Here is a 19,416-nt window from a genome sequence, read left to right on the forward strand (position 1 = left end):
TATACACCCAGGAAGAGCTATGCACATGCCTTAAACCTGAAACCTAAAGTGTTTAAAAATAAGATCTAATATTAATAATAGTAATAACAGCTAAGAGTTATTGAGCATTTAGTATGTACCAAATGTTGTTCTGTTTTAAATATATTCATATTTATACATAAATGTAAATAATTATTATCCCCATTCCACAAATAAGGAAATTAAAGCACAGAAAGGTGCAAAGAGAGTCAAGGAACAATGACATGAAACAGAAATGATTAATGACATTAAGAAGCTAAAAATTCCCTTAGAGTGTACACCACCTAATAGCAATTTAGACCTGCATTTGTATTATCACAGATCTACAAAGCAAGAACATATTGTCCAAACTCCGGAAGAAGGATGACAATCTTGATATTTTCCATATCCCTGCCAAGATAATCCTTATAATACCATATTGACTTTGGAGTGCATTGTAACCAGAAATGTGAACACAAAATGTTCAAAAAGAGCACGACACTAACTAAAGGATTTACAAGATTAAAAATGGAAGATTAATTTTGAGGATAACAAACCTTAGCTTTCTAAATCACTATCTTTTGTATAAGTACCAGTGAATAAACCATGCTTTAGAAAAATCAGCAACTTAATAAGAGTTTAAATCTGAAATAGGGTACCTTTTTCTACAAAGGAAGTTCAAATTTCCCTACCTCAAACTTTTTTCAAGGCTCTGCCTCCTTTTTACCATCTTGGTGCCATGCCTCTTCCACTCCAGGGACAACCACCAAAGTAGAGAAAACCTCACAGGTTCAACAGGTCTTATTAAATCCCATCAATCACAAGACAAATTTCAGACTCCTTGAATGTGCCTATGCTATGCCCTGCACAATGTAGCATACAATAAATATTTGCTGAATGGTTGAATCTTCTCCAGGAGAAAACTCATGTGTTTAACATTTTCTACCCCCCATACTACTACACTACAAATTATTATAGCATCAGAATAACACAATAAAACAAATCTTTCACCTTAAACCACATGACAGAAAAGTTATAATTTACCATTTTGTTAGATTCTACATTCACAGAGGAGAAACAGAAAAAGACTAACTTGTTTAAGATTAGTTTACGCAGCTATTGGTAATCCAAGAACCACCACAAAAAATGTATCTGAACATATTCCTTTTTTTAAAACAATGTCATTCTTGGGCCGGCCCCGTGGCTTAGCGGTTAAGTGCGCGCGCTCCGCTACTGGTGGCCCGGGTTTGGATCCCGGGCGCGCATCGATACACCGCTTCTTCGGCCATGCTGAGGCTGCGTCCCACATACAGCAACTAGAAGGATGGGCAACTATGACATACAACTATCTCCTGGGGCTTTGGGGGGAAAACAAAAAAGGAGGAGGATTGGCAATAGATGTTAGCTCAGAGCTGGTCTTCCTCAGCAAAAAGAGGAGGATTAGCACGGATGTTAGCTCAGGGGTGATCTTCCTCACAAAAAAAAAAAAAAAGAAAAAAACACAACATTGTTAACATTCTATAATTTCTTACAGCTTTCTTTGTAATGTTTAGTGAAAATACAACAAAAGCACAGATCTTTTTCTTTTATACAACCAATAAACTTTCTGAATCGGATATGAGAAATTAGCTCCATTACAATTAAAGCAGCAATGGCCTGCTGCTTTAATAGTAATAGTCTAAATTCAGTGAAGGTTAAAATCAAGAAACAATGAAAATAATCAAATATATATATATATATGCCACAAAAAAGTTTCCTCCGTATTTAATTCACAAACTGAAACACTTGCTCCTGATTCACTGAACTGTTCGAATATCTGATAGCAAACACAAAAAATTTATAATACCAATTAAAAGATATTAATCTCTATGCATTGAAAAGCCCCTCTTAATATAGAAAGCATACAAGAGCAAAAATTCAGATTAAAATATTCCCTAATATTAAGCAGTTATTTTTTAAAACACAACTTATAGTTGCTGAATATCAATTTACCAAAACATCCAAGTATGACCTTATCTTGGCAAAACTCAGAATACTGTTTCTTCAACATCCTAAAAGACAGCTTGATGCACCACACTGTTCCATCTGCTTTGTTCTGTTTCTTCATGCCCCAAATGGAAATTAAATCCTTTGAGTAACAGCCAAAATTTCATCAATCACAGGAAAGTACTTAGAGCAGAGAAGTAACAGGATATGAATAGCAGAGAGAGACAAAACAATAGGTGAAAACAGCCTTGGTAATGACCTTACAGTGTATGCTGAGATAGAAAATCTATACAACATGTACAGGAATCACATTAAGTAATACTATTCCCACTTACCTGATGAGCTCTCAGTAAATACAGTTAATGTCTGTCCTCCAACACTTTGCAAGACAAATGGATGTTCTCTAGGTGCACTGACTGAAGCTGGTTTTCCACCGATATCATGAATATTTGCAAGATCCTCATTCAAAGTAAATGACACCTAACAGACAGACACATTAACCAGAGCTTATTACAACAGACTTTTGTATTCAAAGTATTTGTATAGAAATTCTGATTATAAATCAAATACTTTTTAAAAAATTTAATCTTTTCTAGTCATTTTATTAACATTTTTCTAAAACTTGATCAAAAAATCCTTAATACTTAGTCATAAAAAGAGAATCTATTCCCATTTGTCAGAATAACAGGGCTAATCCATTATAAAGATAGACAGCTTTCAAATGTCTTCTCTGGTCTGAAGAAATTCTATTTCCAAAATAGGAATGAAATTTACTTTCCAAAGGTCTTTGAGGTCACAGGATCATGTCTTGTTACATTTATATCCTTAAATATATAAATATATATCCTTAAATATATATATTATATATACATATCCTAGCAAAGGACCTGGCACATAGAAGGAAAACAGTATTTGCTGAATGAGTGAAGAGTTCAAGAGTACTAAGAAAACAATTATACGTGAAGTGGGGGAAGTGAGCTATTTACTAAGAAAGCTTAAACACTCCCATAAGCAGAGAATATATTTCTTTTTTAGGTCTTAATGACTACTGTATGAGTACATAGTGCTGTTTTATTTTTGAATATTTTAACAAATACAACTAAATATTTACAAAGATAACTCAATACTGAGGTTTAGAATAAAAAGACATAGTCGGTGTTCTTTCAAAATGATTTTTACTATATACCAGATCCCCCAAAAGAACATCAAATTTTACATCAAAGGGATTTATAAAACACTGATCTCCCAACCACACAGGAAGATTAAGTAGTTATTAAGTCTCTCTCCACTATGTGATAGGTACCACAAATTAAGTCCTGGACTTAATGGGTCAAAACCTAAAACCCTCAAAAATCCAAATCAAATGCCTTTTGCCACACTGAAATAATGTTAAAGTTATTACTGAAACAACACTAAGTTTCATAGTACTGAGAGAGGGGATATTTTAGGTCAAAGTAGAAAAATGCCAAGAACGAACAACTAGAAAGGAGTCCACTCATTCAGACAAGAGGTACATTTAGACTATTACGTGTTCCTGACCACCAGCCACTAGTCTGATGTGGAGTCTTCCAGAATGCAAACACCACTCTCTCTTTACTATTGTTAATGCATAGTAAAATAATCTCATGTTTTAAATAAAATTTTCGTAGAAATAATCTTACCTCAGTCCTTCCTTGATTCCTAAAAGAGAGAAAAGGAAATATTTTAAATTATTTAGATTTCATGTGTTGTTCAAATCTAAGCTAAACACTCAAAGAAATAACATCACTTCATATTTACATAAAATATTACATTTATAGAGATTAATAATTATTCTTGGCTCTCCTCAATTATTCTATTTGTAATCCTATAGGAAAAAAGTCACATTAATCCCACATGAGTATTTTAGATATTATGAGTTTGTGTCACTTAACACTATTATAACCTGTCCTAATAATATTTTATACAAATAATGATCTTATTACAATTCTTATCTTTATTTCTGAGCATATTTCGCATTCAGCAGCATGTGAATGCATATTTAACACCAGATATATAGTACTTCAGCAAACTTTACTATTTATTTTGTCTAGCCGAATGTTTCGTTTACCTAACAAAAGCTTAAAGATCAAAAACTGTTAAATTCAATAATATTTTTAAGTTATATGCAATTTTTTCCACTATAAAAATATATGCCCATATACAAACATTAATACAAACATTAATTATTAATACAAACAAGCCAAAAGAAGTTTTAAAATAGCCATAATTCCAGTTACACTTTGTACAATAAATATCCTTTCAGACTGTTTTCTGTATACAGTCATGCGTCACTTAATGACAGGGATACGTTCTGAGAAATGCATCGTTAAGTGATTTCATCGTGCTCACTTCGGCAGCACATAGACTAAAAAAAAGTGATTTCATCGTCTTGCAAACATCATAGAGAGTACATCATAGAGTGTATAGCCTACTACACACCTGGGCTACGTGGTACTAACCTTATGGACCACTATCGTATATGCGGTCCATCATTGACAGAAACATTGTTATGTGGTGCATCACTGTATTTGAATTACATATTTTTTACTTTTTTACAAATATGAAATCAATGTACACCCTATATAACAGCCTAATTTAAACAAACAAACATGTATGAAATACCTACTATATGCAAAATACTGAATGTAAGGTCCCTGTCCCCAACCAGAGGAAGATACAAAAGCTACATTCATAACTATAAAAAGAGATAAATCTTAACGTTTAAGAGAGCCACAGTGTGCCAGGATCAGATAGTAAGACATCATTTCTTCCATTTTAAGAGTTAAGGGGGGCCGGCCCGGTGGCGTAGAAGTTAAGTTCACGCATTCTGCTTCAGCAGCCAGGGGTTCACCAGTTGGCATCCTGGGCGCAAACCTACTCACCACTCATCAAGCCATGCTGAGGCGGCGTCCCACATAGAAGAGCTACAGCTCTACAACTATGATACACAACTACATACTGGGGCTTTGGGGAGAAAAAAGAAAAAGAGGAAGATTGGCAACAGATGTTAGCGTGGGGCCAATCTTCCTCAAAAAAAAAAAAAGAGTTAAGGAATGGCTCGATAAAAGAAGCAGCTCTGAGCTAAGTCTTGAAGGGTACTGGGATTTCAACAGACTGAGATGAGAGTATAGTATCAGAAGTAAATAGTTGAGCAAAGCCATGGAAGAGTCTAATCATGAAAAAGTGATCAGATTTGGCTGGAAGGGAGAGTGCAAAATAAGGAATAGTGGGAGATATACTATAAAGGAGAACTGGGGCTAGACCATGGAAGATTTTAAATATCACAATACAGAGGACAGACTTCATTCTTTAGGCAATGGAGAGCCACAGGTATTGTTTGAACAAAAGAATAAGTACGAAGTACAAAGATATGCTCCAAGAAACTTGCACCAGAAAATATATATAGAACAGATATAAAGACCAGTTAGAAAACTACTGTTTCTCCATAACTCCAGGCTAAATTCCAGTCTGCCTTCATTCAGTTGCTCAATCATTCACTCTGTCACTGTCTACTACATATCCACTAGGCACTGTGCTAAGTGCATGATATAGTATGAGTATAGGTCATTGACCGCAAGAAGATTCCAGTTTAATGAAGAAAGACAGATCCAACCCATGAACAACTATAAACAGGATAACTTTATGACAGAGGTACAACATACTGTCATGGAAATACAGACAAGAAAGCTAAGAAAACATGAATTGAGCGCAAGCTGAGGTCAACAACAAGGGGGCATTCCAGGCTAAGAGAATAATCCAACTAAATATCAGAAATGAGAAGGTATCTAGCATATTCTTACTAAGGTAGGCTGGAGTCAAGTGGTAAAGAGCCTCTTAGGCCAGACTAAAGGGTCCAGAATCTTAAACAGATTTGTTTACTGCAGGACTTCTCAGAGTCTTTCAGATACTAAAATGCAACGTCAATCTTCTTTTTGTTGGGGAAGTATCTAGAACAGAAGTGAAAAAATTTTAAGATTTCACATAAAAATATGAATCTCCAGCTTCTCTTACAAGACTGGAAGATTTGGCAATAGTGTGCCCCTAATTCAGCATGACAACAATCCCCTTGACATGCCTAGATAGGCAGGCACTGAATTCACTAGGGGCCCTTCCCTGTCACCCCTGAACTTGGATTCTAGAGGCATTTAATTTAGCTACCTTTAAAACAGAGGTGATGTAGGCAAAGCAAAGGCAAAAATGCAGAAGGCACTTACGTAATGTTTACTGAATTGAATTGGGACTAACGCAAAAACCCATATAAAAAGTAATGAAGGCTGGAACCAGGTAGTCGTAGAACGCAAGGAAGAGTGTATAGCAGCACCTTTAAGCTGCCAGAGCTTCCAATGACTGGAAGTGGGCAGCAAAGGAAAAAGGAGGATTAAAGATCATGCTGGCATTTCCAGTCTGGGTGACAAGAAAATCACCCAGATATAATTAGGGAACACAGGAGGGGAAGACAACTTCATTTTCATATATATAATTTAATGGCATCTTAGCTGGAATGATAAGAGACTGATGAGCTCTGGATGAATTAATTTTCTAGAAAAAAATTAATCCTTGAAGACTTAAGACTTATTTTAAAAGGATTACGTATTCTTTTTTTTTTTACTGAGGTAACATTGGTTTATAACATTATATAAACTTCGGGTGTACATTATTGTATTTTGATGTCCGTGTAGACTACATCATGCTCACCACCCAAAGACTAATTACCATCCATCACCACACACATGTGCTCAGTCACCCCTTTCCCCGCTCCTCCCTCCCTGCTTCCCCTCTGGTAACCACCAATCTAATTTCTGTATCTATGTGTTTGTTTGTTGTTGTTGTTGTTATCTTCTACTTATGAGTGAGATCATACAGTATTTGACTTTGCTGAAAAAGGATTACATATTCTTTTGCATTGGTGTGTGAAAGTGTGAAGTATAAATGACCTTTTGTTGTTCTACGTTACAACTAAAATACACCCTTTCCATGATGAATTGTGGTTAAAATTATAAACATCCAGTATCGTAAAAGACAGTAATATCTTCAGACATGAATGACGTAAACATCCGGCCCATCCTTTCACTGAATGCCTCTTAACACCATGCAGTTTCTCCTTCATTACTCTGAGCCCATTTCTCAGTATCACACAGCTACGTCTTTAGACTCCAGTCTTGTTCTTCTTGCCTTTTTTTTTTTAATTAATCATTTGTTTTTCCTTTTTCTTACACTTTTTAAATACTTCTTAGATTTGACACCACTGGAGCCAGACTTTTCATTAATCACTGATAGCCAATAAAGCACCACCTTTACCGGGGTAAGAAAACCAACCAAATAATACCAAGCCTTTAACTGTTCTCCAGGGACTTTTATTGTTTTGTTTTGTTTTAATTTCTATTCATAAAGTCCCCTTCCTAAACAATTCAGCTCAAAAACCATTACGTGAGGCCCAGCAAGGTAAGTAACTGCAGAGTGCGTTGAGAAGCGTGGTCACAGCCCAAATTGGGTGGAGAGGAAGGGCTTGGGGTAGAGGGGGCAGCCTGGGGCAAGGTTTCAGAGCCCAGTGGGATAAGAAGGGCATCCTCCATAAAGGAATGGCTCAACAAGAAGTGTGTCAGAGCCTAGTGGGATGAGGGCATCCACATGGAGTGGAGGTAAGGAGGCATGCCTATGAGGAGAGGGCAGCCTCAGAACAATGGATGGAAGACTGAACAGGCTGAGGAGTGTCTCTGTGGAGGACAGCAAAGGTAGCAGACTAATGAGGGGTGCTAGAGCCCTAGCAGGGTGAGGAGGACATTCACATGTTGGTGGGGGGGGAAGGGGTCTGAACAAATAAGTGAATATCTTAAGGATAACAGGATCAGGTTTCTCACCTTCAGAAAAGAGGTACAAATGTGAAAAGGGAGAAAATTGGAGCACTCCCTATGGTGTTGAACTAGAATTGGATATTGGTGTAAATTCAGGATTTTCAATATATGTAGATATAGAAACAAATATAGATGTAAAAGTGTGTGTGTGCATACACTTCCTAGCTCTAGTTGTGCCCCAAGAGGCCCTGGGAGCAGCAATGAGCACCTGCGGTATCTAGATCTTAGTTTTTAAATACTGTTCTCCTCTAGAAGGAACCACTGCTCCTTAGAGAAATGACTGACTCCAGGGCTTAGACAGAAATGTACAAGATGAGTCTAAAACATCTTTCTATGCCAAAAAGAAAGTGCTCAAAGAATGATGAGGACATGTCAAAATGACACGGGACTTACATTATTGAACTGTACACTTAAAAATGATTAAGATGGTAAATTTTATATGTGTTTCTTACCACAATAAAGAAAAAAAGGGCACAAAAACCAGGTAAAAGGAGCTTCCACTGGCTAAATTTTGCATAATTTGAACATAAGAATAAATGATAATGGTAACAAATTGTGACCCACTGAATAAAACTAGAATTCATGAGTTCATGTTAACATAGATAAATAAAGTGGAAACTTTGATGAAGAATGGAATATTTATACAGTCTCAAAGTACAACCCCAGAGAATACTTAATAATTACAAAGGGGAAAAGAGTGAATTTACAGTGAAAAAGCTTAGAAGACACTCCTTAATCAAATGATCAAAGTTACCACTACCAGTAAGGGGACAAAATGAAAACATTCAAACCTTGCTAAAATACTGTTAAGAACTCAGATTCACTTTTGTGATATTCTTGCCAAAGATACATAACCTGAATCGAATTATGAAGAAACATCTGACAAACCCAAATTTTATAAAATAATCGCCTTGTAAACATCAAGAATGTTGGTGTTTATACAGTATACAAGTCAAGGAAAGACTTCCAAATGTTCTAAATTTAAGGAAACTAAGGAGACCTGACAACAGAATGCAATGCAAGATTGTAGACTGGATCTTTTTGCTATAAACATTGGGACAACTGGCAAACCTTAAAAGAAGTCTAAGGATTAGGCAGTAGTACTATTTGATGTTAATTTACTGATTTGGAGGGGTTTACAGTGATTATGTAGGAGAATGTCTTTGTTTGTAGGAAAAAAGTTCTTTATACAGTTCTTCCAACTTTTCTGTAGCTTCAGATTGTTTTAAAATAAAAGTATTAAATAAATTAAAAATGTGCCCAGTTTATTTAATTAATCCCATACTAAGGAATTTGAGAATATTATTAATTTTTCTCTATCACAAACAATGCTGAAATGAATATCCTTGTATAATCAATCTTTGCATCACTAAGATTTATTTCCATGGGCTAAGATCCTAGAAATTGATGAAACTGCTCAGTCAAAAGCATGAATATTTTATTATTAATTTTTCTAGCCTTCTCATCATTCCAGTCCTACTCTGCTGGATGAGTCCGTCTGTGTCTTTCTATAAGGACAGCACCAAGAACTGAACATAACGCTTGCACTGTGAGCTAACGGGAAGAAAACAGTTCTGAGCAACTGTTGTCTATGTGTGTTTATATCATGCATATATGTATATATATACATACGTATGTTGCCAGACTGCCCTTCAGAAAGTTTGTACCAATTTAAACTCCTATCAATAGTATAACACTGTTATAAACTTATTAATTTTATAACAGAAAAATTATCTCATTGATTTTTTGTTTGCATATTTTTTATTAGTGGGCCCCCTATGACCTTGAATGTCAAACGTGTTTAGAAATAAAGCTAAAAACTAAGAGTCTCTGAGAGAAGCCATTAGTACGGACTGCATGACTGTCAGTAAAATACAACATATATCAAACTGAAAACTGAAGTTTTCTGAGGCAGGATGGTGATGTAGACAGGTCGGTTTTGAAATTAAACAAGCTAAAGCAAAATTATAAACTAACTAAAATGCGGTACACATTAGATGTCCAAAGGTATAAAAATAATCCAAGTACAATGGTTTAGAACATCACATAAATTGCTTGCCAAAAATGGCCCAAATGTTACCAACTGTTAAAATAAGCTGTTAACTCTCATCTTATTCATAACTGGACTCTCCTTTTCTCAGGTATAAACAGAACCAAATTTCGGAAGAGCTGCAATCCCAGCTGCATGTTTTCTCGCTCCCCTCTGTCTCTCCCAGTCCTGCCTCTGCTGGAATGAACAAACACCAAGTAGATCTTCCTAGCTCCTGGCCTGTTGCACAGCAAGCTGCTGCTGCTTAACTCTGGGAGATGTGACGGGGAGGGGACCTCCCCTCACCATGACATCAGACACAATGCAGGGTCTACTGTCTGTACTGCGTAGTATGTGTGGCATGACAGTAGGTGAACACTTATAAGTATTTTACATGCATTTAACCTATGAGGTATTAATGCCACGTCCTTTTAAGAGATAAAGAAACAGAGGGGGTAAGCAAAGTCACATAGCTAGCAAGTGACAAAAAAAGCCCAGAGCTCACTGACTCCTGAGTCCATACTCATAATCAATATGCCACGTTGCTTTTTTAAAACCTTCGTCATTTTCATTTTTTACCCAAATATACTTTTTTTACCCACACAGATACCCCCCAAAATTGGTTAATTTGCCTCTCTAAGAACCAGTAGTTGATTATACATCTTCTAGTCTTAAAAATATTTGAAGACAGTTTCACCTGGTCTGCCCTAAATCTTCTCTTAACAGCCATAGTACCTTCTATGTTCCTCATAGGACACTGATTTTTTTTTAGTTTTCTCCTATCCTAGTTTCACTCCACTGAATGAACTTATTTGTCCCTGTCTCTAAGCGCAGCACAAAGAAATGGACATAATGTTTGCATTGTAAGCTAACTGGCAAAGAAAAGAATGGGATTATCATCCCACTTCACTCTAAACAAACACCTATTAATGGAGCCTTTTGTTTACAGCCACATAACCTTGATGGCTCATATTTAGCTTGAAATCAACTAAAATCCTGATAATCTAGTCACATTCCCTGCTAAGCTATTCCTCACTCATCCTATACTTGTTTAACAGTGAATTTAGTAATTCAGTAAAAGCAATGAAAGCTAAGTAAATTAGTAACATAAACAAAATAGCCAGCAACCTACTATGGAACAGGCTGTTTTCAAGCATTTCCACAGCAATCTTACACTACTAATAACTATAAATCTGCTCTCATCATTAAAAGGATCTAGATCTTCTACAAGATTATGTATCATGTTAGGTAGAAAATCTACTAGATCTACATATAAAATACACACAGACATCTGTTAATATTAAGGGTCAAACATATAGTTTATGGTCAAAGCCAGGACACTCTGAAGAGTGAAAGAGGGGACATTATTAATTGCACAGGGAAAACATGTAAACTGGGACTGTTCTAGGCAAATTTGGGGGTATGGCCACCCTATGTACATTAGATGCAACTATGTAAACCATCTGCTTTAAACTAAGGGAGAAAAGGAGCTTGAAATTTTCTACCAAGCAAAGGGTGATAAAGAAAAATTGCAGCACATCCATTATTAGCTATTTAGCATGCTATCTTTAATATTTTACTTTAGGGATTAAAGTAGTACCTAGGGCTTACATTTTCCCTGAACCTCAGCTCTTCTTCCTCTATTTCCTCATACTAGCCCCTTCTCCCCACACTGAAAGAAAAATTTTACATTCCTCAACCAGGCATTTTCTTTACACAGAGGTTCAGGAAGGCAATAGTCATGGCAGGGAAAGGAGAATATTTGAGTTTACAACGCATTTTAACAAACACTAAGCTAGTTCATTTGTCTCATAAAAATCCTATGGGTCAGGAAGGCATTATTACTCACATTTTAGAAACAAGAAAGCTAAGGCTTAGACGGCTAAGGCCTAAGGCCAAACAACTATCAAGAGCCACTCAGGACTAGAACCCAGGTCCTGAGCTCTAGTGTGGTCATTCCACAATACCACATGGCTCATCATGTACACACTCTAGCTGGCCTTTCCTCAGTGACACACTTCTGAGATTTTATTTTAATGGTGGCTCCCATTTCCAGTAAAACCAATTAAGAAATTCTGAAGTCCACAACAGAAAAAGTACATAATTAACTGCATTACAAAGGATTCCACATTGAAAAAGAAAAAAGATCACCACAGATTTCAATTAAAAGTATGCATTCCTTTTTTCTTTCAACAAAAGTATGACAACTCAAAAAAAAAAAGATTTATCTACAACTTTCCAGGAATATGTTCATTTTATAAAGTTAAATATACAAATAAATGACAACCATTTCCATATTATCTCACTGAATTCATATAAAAGGCCTGCAAAATAGGCAACTTTAGGGATAAGGAATCTAAACTCAAAAGATTAAGTGACTCGTACAAAGTCTCACTGATAGTGACAGAGCTGGAACTGGAATCTGCTGGAGTTTTCTTATCACTCAAAGGCCTGAATTCAAGCCTGGTTCTGCTATTAAATGTGTTGTTGTTTCTTGAGAAAAGAAGATATTACTTGTCCCTACCTAACTTTAGAACTTTGGATATAAAAGCATGCCTGTTTCCAATCAATATCTTGTTAAAACAAAATGAAGAATGAAAAGATATGTCTAGAATGAAGACAAATAAGATAAAGAACAAAATACCTGGGGCATAAACACATGAAGGCATCAAAGTTTCTTACTTTAAAGATGTGACATCATCCAAGAATACGCATTGCTCCTCCAAAGAACAAAACCCAAAAGGAGTTCACCAAATCCAAACTCCACAGTTGACTGGCTTTAATGAGGAAACTTTAAAATGATCTCTCCAAAAGTATAAGCTTTGCATAGAGATAGTGGGTATTTTAGGCAAAAAGAGGTCTAGGGAGAGCAAGCAGGAAAAATTTAAGCCTGAAAAATGTCACGCTCTGATTTTCTAACTCTCTCACTTTTGGAATTATAGCCTAAGGAAATCAAAGAATAAAATAGCTATTGTTACTAAATTTGTCATAGCAGTTTTCATTTACTGAGTGTCTACTACACCAGGCGCTGCTCTAGACCCTGGAGCTATACAGTCACCAAGACAAAACTCCTGACCTTGTGGAGCTTGTGCTCTAGCAGGAGAGACGGACAACACAAGCAAATGTACAGTATATCAATGGGCACAGTAGAAGCTGAATAAATATTTATCAACTAATGAAAGAATGGTAGTAAGCGCTACAGAGGGAAAAAAGAGAATAAGGGAGATAAGAGGGCACAGGGTGCTATTTTATATGGGGTGGTCAGAAAAGGCCTCATTGAGCTAACATTTGAACAGACACCTAAAAGAAGTGTGGAGCAAGCCATGGGGATATCTAGAGTAAGAATGTTCCAGAGAGAAGGAACAGAGGAATAGCGACTATTAAGTCTGAGATGCTTCTGAGACATCCAAGTGGAAACCTAAAGAGGCAGTCAGATGTACGAGTCTGGAGATCAGGGGAGAGACCAGGCTTGAGATACATCTTTAAATACCACCTGGTACGTGCTATGACACTAGGTGAGACCACCTAGGAAGTCAATCAAGAGAGAGAGAAAAGAACTGAAGACTAAGCCCTGGGGTCAAATAATACTTACAGACTGAGAAGATGAGAAAGAGCCAGCAAGAGAGACTAAGTAGGAACAGCCAGTGAGGGAAGAGGAGAATCAAGAGAGTGCTGTCCCAGAAGTGAAATGAAAAAAAGGGTTTGAGGATAGACATGATCAACTACGTGAAATTCTCTTGAAGGTCAATTAAGTGGAGGGCTGGCTGCTAGCTGACTCTTAAGATTTAGGAATGTGGATGTGGTAGACTGCAAAAAAGAACCACAAATTCTTTGTAGCAACTCCCACCAAGAGGTGGAGTCTATTGCTCCACGCTTGAATCTGGGCTTGGCTATGTGAGTTGCGTTGGCCAACAGGACTTCGGCAAACATGATGTAAGCACTGGCTTGCAAAGTGCTTGTGCATTGCGGCTTCCCTCTCTTTTGCTACTAGGAACTCTTTCACCATCATGTGAATGAGCATGCTGAAGATGAAACACACATGACCACTGCCCCAGCTGATAGCAAGCCAGCCACTAGACACATGAGTGAGGCCATTCTAGCCAGGAAGACCAGCCATGTTAGCCCCAACCAGAACTGCCCCATAGAATTATAAGCAAATAAAACAGTTTTTGTTCTAAGCCACTAAATTTTGGGGTGGTTTGTTACGAAGCAAAAGCTAATTGATAAAGAGGAGGATATTAGTGACAGACAAGAGCTATTTCAATGGAGTACTAGGAATGGAAATCTGATTAAAGTTGGATTAAGAATGGATAGAATGAAACACAAGGCCTCTGGCTGACATGGGCTGAGCTCTGGAGGCTTCCCTCCCTAACAAGGCCATTTCTTCAACCAGGAAACTACACTTAGATTGTTTACCAGGTGTTCCCTACCTCTTCCAACACCTCTATAAATAGATATGGTGGCACAGTGGCAAAATCCTTCTACTGAAGCACTTAACTTGGTGCATCCAGTTATGTCCAACTCAAGCACACCTCCTCATAAGATGTGGCGAGGATGGGGGGAAAAGAGAACTATATACTCTGCTGCTTCACTGCCAGTAAGTTTTACCAATAAATTTGACTTTACATTTATACCTGTCACCGGAGGGATGCATGTGTGTGTGTACATGTGCACACACAACCCCTACAGGGCACCTAACCATCTGTTGACAAGCCTTGACATGCTCATTACTTCTCATTTTCCAGGTAAATTCTTTACCTAAGAAAGAACTGTAACTACATTTAAAAGCACTTGTAAAAATTCCAAAACACAGCTTTTTAAAATGTCAAAAATACATAAATAACTTACTTGGCAATCCGCAGTTTCCCAACTTCACCTCTTCCAGGGGCTTTAGTCCATTGCTGTGACAAATATTTAGGAACCTAAAACAAAGTAAAACACTAATAAGTCTATGTTTTAGATGCTAAAAAATCTTTTTAAACATAAAATGATATACTACTTCTATTTTACTCTCTGCCTGTAATAACTGATCATTAAGTATCAAGCTCTCATTATATATTTTACACTATAAGGGATACTAAGATACGTAAGAAATTATTTTAGTTCTCAAAGAGCTTAAAGTCAATTGAGTTGGTGACACAAACTAACACTGGTCAAATAACTTAACAATGAAGCGTTAACTTATGTTCCCAACGTCCAATAAAAATTCAGAGATAACAAAGGCTACCAGAAAAGGCTTCACAGAGGAGCATAACACTCTGACAAGATATTTAGAGACACCACTGAGTTTAAGATGATTTCAAAAGTCAAGTTTTATTATGTATAAGATTGTAACTCTGACCAATATCTGCTGAAATAAAAGAGATTATTAAATATAATAGCTAATATTTATATAATACTTACTACTCTCCTGACACTGTTATAAGCACTTTCCATACATTTATGCATTTAATCCTCACATCTCTATGAGGTAAGTACTATTAATTACCCCCACTCTAAGATGAATCTGGGGCACCCAGGGATTATATAATTTAGCCAAGGTTATATAATTAGTAAATGATGGAGCCAGGATTCAAACCCAGGCAGTCTGGTTCCAGCATCTATGCCATTAACCAATACACTATATTGTGTCTGTAACTATCTAGATATATGTAATCAGAAGGGTTTTAATTCTCAAAAAGGTTATGGGAATGTATGCTGAATCTCTACTACATACCTTATCTCATTTCTTCTAAGAAGCAGTTTGAACTCTGGAATCAGCACACAGCTTTAAGGTTATTCTATCGTGAGGAATGAGATACTACTTATAAAGCATAAAGCATAATGCCTTACACAAAGCAAGTACTCAATGAGTGTCAGGTGTCATTATTATTCCCCACAGTAATCCTGGAATGATAATATGAACATGAATGTATAACTGGGTCAGAGAGAGCTGCTAAAGCTGGAAAGGAAAAAAATTCTATTTAGTAAGATTTCATCTGCAAAAAGAACCACCTGACTATTAGTCAAATTGCAGTGCTTTGAAAATAGTAAAAATTCAGGAATAAAAGGGACAAAAGCAGACCCAAATGGTATTTGTTCAATTATGTATGCACTCTTTACACTAAAATTTATTCAACTACTACATGTCAGACAGTCTGCTAAAAATTTGGAAAAGAGGAAGAGGAAAGGGAGCCAACAATGTCAGGTACCATGCTAGACATTTTACATCCATTATTCCATTTAATCCTCCCAATCACCTCACAAAATTGCTCTCATTCTTCTCATTCTATAGATGAGAAAACTGAGGCTTAAATGGTTGAAATAACAGTTAGCTAGTATCAGACCCAGGACTTGACTCCAGATTGGTCTGATGTTCTCTGTGCTACACCACTAAAGAAGAGTATATAGGAGATCTAAGGGGAAGAGAGTTTTGAAGATTCCACATCTTAACCAAGTTTCAACTATACTGCACTCCACTTACTCATACAAGCTTAGAGGATTTGGCAAACTCCTTATAATAACTGTATCTACCTATTAGGTCTCCTTTGATGAAAAAGGAGGTAGGTGAGAAGAAAACCACTTAGACATACAGAGGATTTATTGACAAACCTAACTAAAAATTCCAGAGGTGGTTTTAAAGAGGCTCAAATTATGAGCTCAAATGATGTTACCAGGACTTCTTTTACCATCTACTATCTCTTCTCCTCACCAAGTTGACTCACTTGTTTGACAGCCTTCCCCCTTGCGTAGCAAGATGACTAAAGCAGCTCCTGAAGAGCGAGAGTTCTCCTTCTCAAAAGTCCCCAGCACAACATAATTGTCTCTCATGGCTCTGACTAGGTCATGTGTCCTTCGTTGGCCTATTACTGAACCCAGAGACGAGATTCTTTCACTGCCCAGCCTGAGTCCATGATACCTTTGGGGACGGGTAGTCAACACCATTAAAATCACACAGACTGAAAAGACAGAGCAGTGGTTTCCACAAAGGAAAACCAGGGTGCTGTTACAGTGTCAGAGTAAGTGGATACTGGTTAGTCAAAGAAGCAAATGTCCACAACATTACCTGTCAGAACTAAATAAAGCTCTAAAACTAATCTGCACAAATACTGTTACAACATCAAATAAAACCTTGAATCCTTGGACTATGTAATTATTACCTTATGGCCTCAATCTTGAAATAGTGCCTAACAAGTTAGCCTTTGACTCTTGCTTTATCTTTGATTTTTAACACCAGGGAACCTTCATGACAATTCTCTAATGCAAAGAGAAAATTACCTTCTACAGATAGCAGCCTACTCTACCAATCAATCACAAGCTATATTCCCTAAGAAAGTCCTTAGGTTCCAGAAAGATGGTGTCTTTTCTTCATCATATTCCAAGTTACTGGATCAAATGAGACCTATATTTGGATACTGTAAGACTTTCTCATTATCAATAACAGTATCTCTTCTAAAATCTGCATTTCAAGCAACCATTCCAACCACCATCTCCTAACTTCCTGGCTCTCTCCTCAGTACTTCAACTCCAACAATTCAAATCACTGACTCTAATTAACATCTTTACACTGTGCTCCTCTGCTTAACCTCACTTCTGTCTTTAACAGACCTACATTTCATGCTTAACCTCACTTCTGTCTTTAACAGACCTACATTTCACAGTCCATCACTAAAACCATTCCCTTGCCCCTATCTCCCTCCATCATACTTGCCTGGCAGAACCTTCATCCCGATTAAAGCCAATCTCTATTACTACTTATTTTATTAATTTATTTACTTATCTATTTATTATCTTATTTGATTGTGCTATTCCTCCTCCTCCTCCACACTTGCACCTGAGCACTGAAGAAAAACTCACAACCATGCTAAATGGTCTCACTTGAAATATATGGCTACTAACATCAAGTAAGCCCTTCAAGTTGCCCGGCACTGTAACTCCATCTCCCCAGTCAATCCACTCTACCACTGCAGATGAACCACACGTTCTCTTCACTCCTCAAACCTATAACACCCCTTCCTTCCTCCTTCCTCTGTGCTGATAACCTGACTTCCTCTGCAGTGAGGACAAACCATCAAAAGAGAACCTCTAAATTTACCACTTAGCCACAGTTGGGGCCTTTTACTCTGCTTTCCCCTCTTAAAACAACAGATGAACTATGGCCAATCCCTCCACTTGTAAACTGAATTTCCTTCCCTGTAGTCTAATCAAGGACATCTTTCCTTCAATTCTACCTTTCCTCTCTTCCATTCCCTTTTACTTAATCATTTCTCCCACCAGAATGATGATGATGATGATGATAGCTAACACTTAGAGAGCTTAGTAATGAGACAGGAAGACTCTAAGATGGCCCCCAAGGATCCCCATCTCCTGATATTCACATCCTTGTGTAATTGCCTCCTTGAGAACAGGACCTGTGGCCTGCTTCTAATCAATACAATATGGCAATGGTGATGAGATGTTACTTCTATAATTAAGTTACATAAGATTGTAACTTCTCTCTTGCTTCTTTCATTGTTTTCTCAGTTTGCATGCTTTGATGAAGTAAGCGGCCATGTTGGAGAGGCCCAGGTGGCAAGAAACTACCGGCAGGCTCCAGCCAACAGCCAGCTAAGAACTTAGGCCCTCGGTCCAACAACACTGGAGGGAAGACAGAAGCTGGAAACAATTCTTCCCCAGTCACAACTTCAGATGAGAATCCAGCCCTGGCTGACACCCTGATTGCAACCTGTGAGAGCCTCTGAAGCAGAGAACCCAACTAAGCCATGCCAGGACTCCTGATCCACAGAAACTATGATATGATAATAATGTGTGTTGTTTTAAGCTTCTAAGCCTGTGGTAATATGCTATATAGCAATAGATAACTAATATATTAAGAGACAAGTACACTAAACATTTTAAATATATTAAACATCTAATTTTCACACAATCCTATTATTTTCTCCATTTTACAAATGAGGAAACTGAGGCACAAGGAGTTTAGCAAATTGCTAAAGATCATACACCTAAAAAGGGCACTCTTTAACTCTTTCCACCCACTGTCCCATTTCTCTGTCTCTCTTTAGAGCAGAGCTCTTGGAAAGAGTTGTCTCTGCTGGCCGACTACAGTTCCCCCTCTGCCATTCTGTCTTACTCTAGATCAGCTTTCCTCTCTAACACCCCACTGAAACTGATGACTATGGTTACCAAAGATCTCCATATTGCCAGGTCAATGTTTAGCCCTGATCTTACATACCTATCAACAATATTTAAGGACTATTTCCATCTCCTTCAAACACTTTTCTTCACTTGGCTTCAAATCACCACAATCTCTCCTAATTTTCCTCCTACTTCCCTGGACTCTCCTTTTTTGCTCTCCACACATCTACATTCTCATCTTCCTGATGTCTTAACTTGAGGGCCCTGGTTTCAGTCCTCAGACCTCTCCTCTTCTGTAGCCACACTCAACCTTACGTAATCTCATCCAGTCTCATGACTTTAAATACCATCTGTATAGTGACAACTTCCAAATTTACAGCAAGTCCAGGCTCTCCCCTCAAGTCCCAACTTATATCG

At 37.3% G+C, this 19,416-nt stretch overlaps 1 protein-coding gene across 1 annotated transcript in view; it reads right to left on the reverse strand.

Annotated features, from left to right (window-relative positions):
* Positions 1-19,416, reverse strand: part of GTF2F2 (general transcription factor IIF subunit 2) — a 138,128-nt gene that overhangs the window by 110,279 nt on the left and 8,433 nt on the right. Inside the window, exons 2-4 of the mRNA XM_058548201.1 lie at positions 14,734-14,807; positions 3,645-3,663; positions 2,319-2,463 (exon numbers count right to left, since the gene is read on the reverse strand). Coding sequence (XP_058404184.1) covers positions 2,319-2,463; positions 3,645-3,663; positions 14,734-14,807 — 238 coding nt within the window. The remainder of the gene's footprint in view (positions 1-2,318; positions 2,464-3,644; positions 3,664-14,733; positions 14,808-19,416) is intronic.

The sequence above is a fragment of the Diceros bicornis genome, chromosome 9, assembly GCF_020826845.1.
Source record: "Diceros bicornis minor isolate mBicDic1 chromosome 9, mDicBic1.mat.cur, whole genome shotgun sequence".
NCBI lineage: Eukaryota > Metazoa > Chordata > Mammalia > Perissodactyla > Rhinocerotidae > Diceros > Diceros bicornis.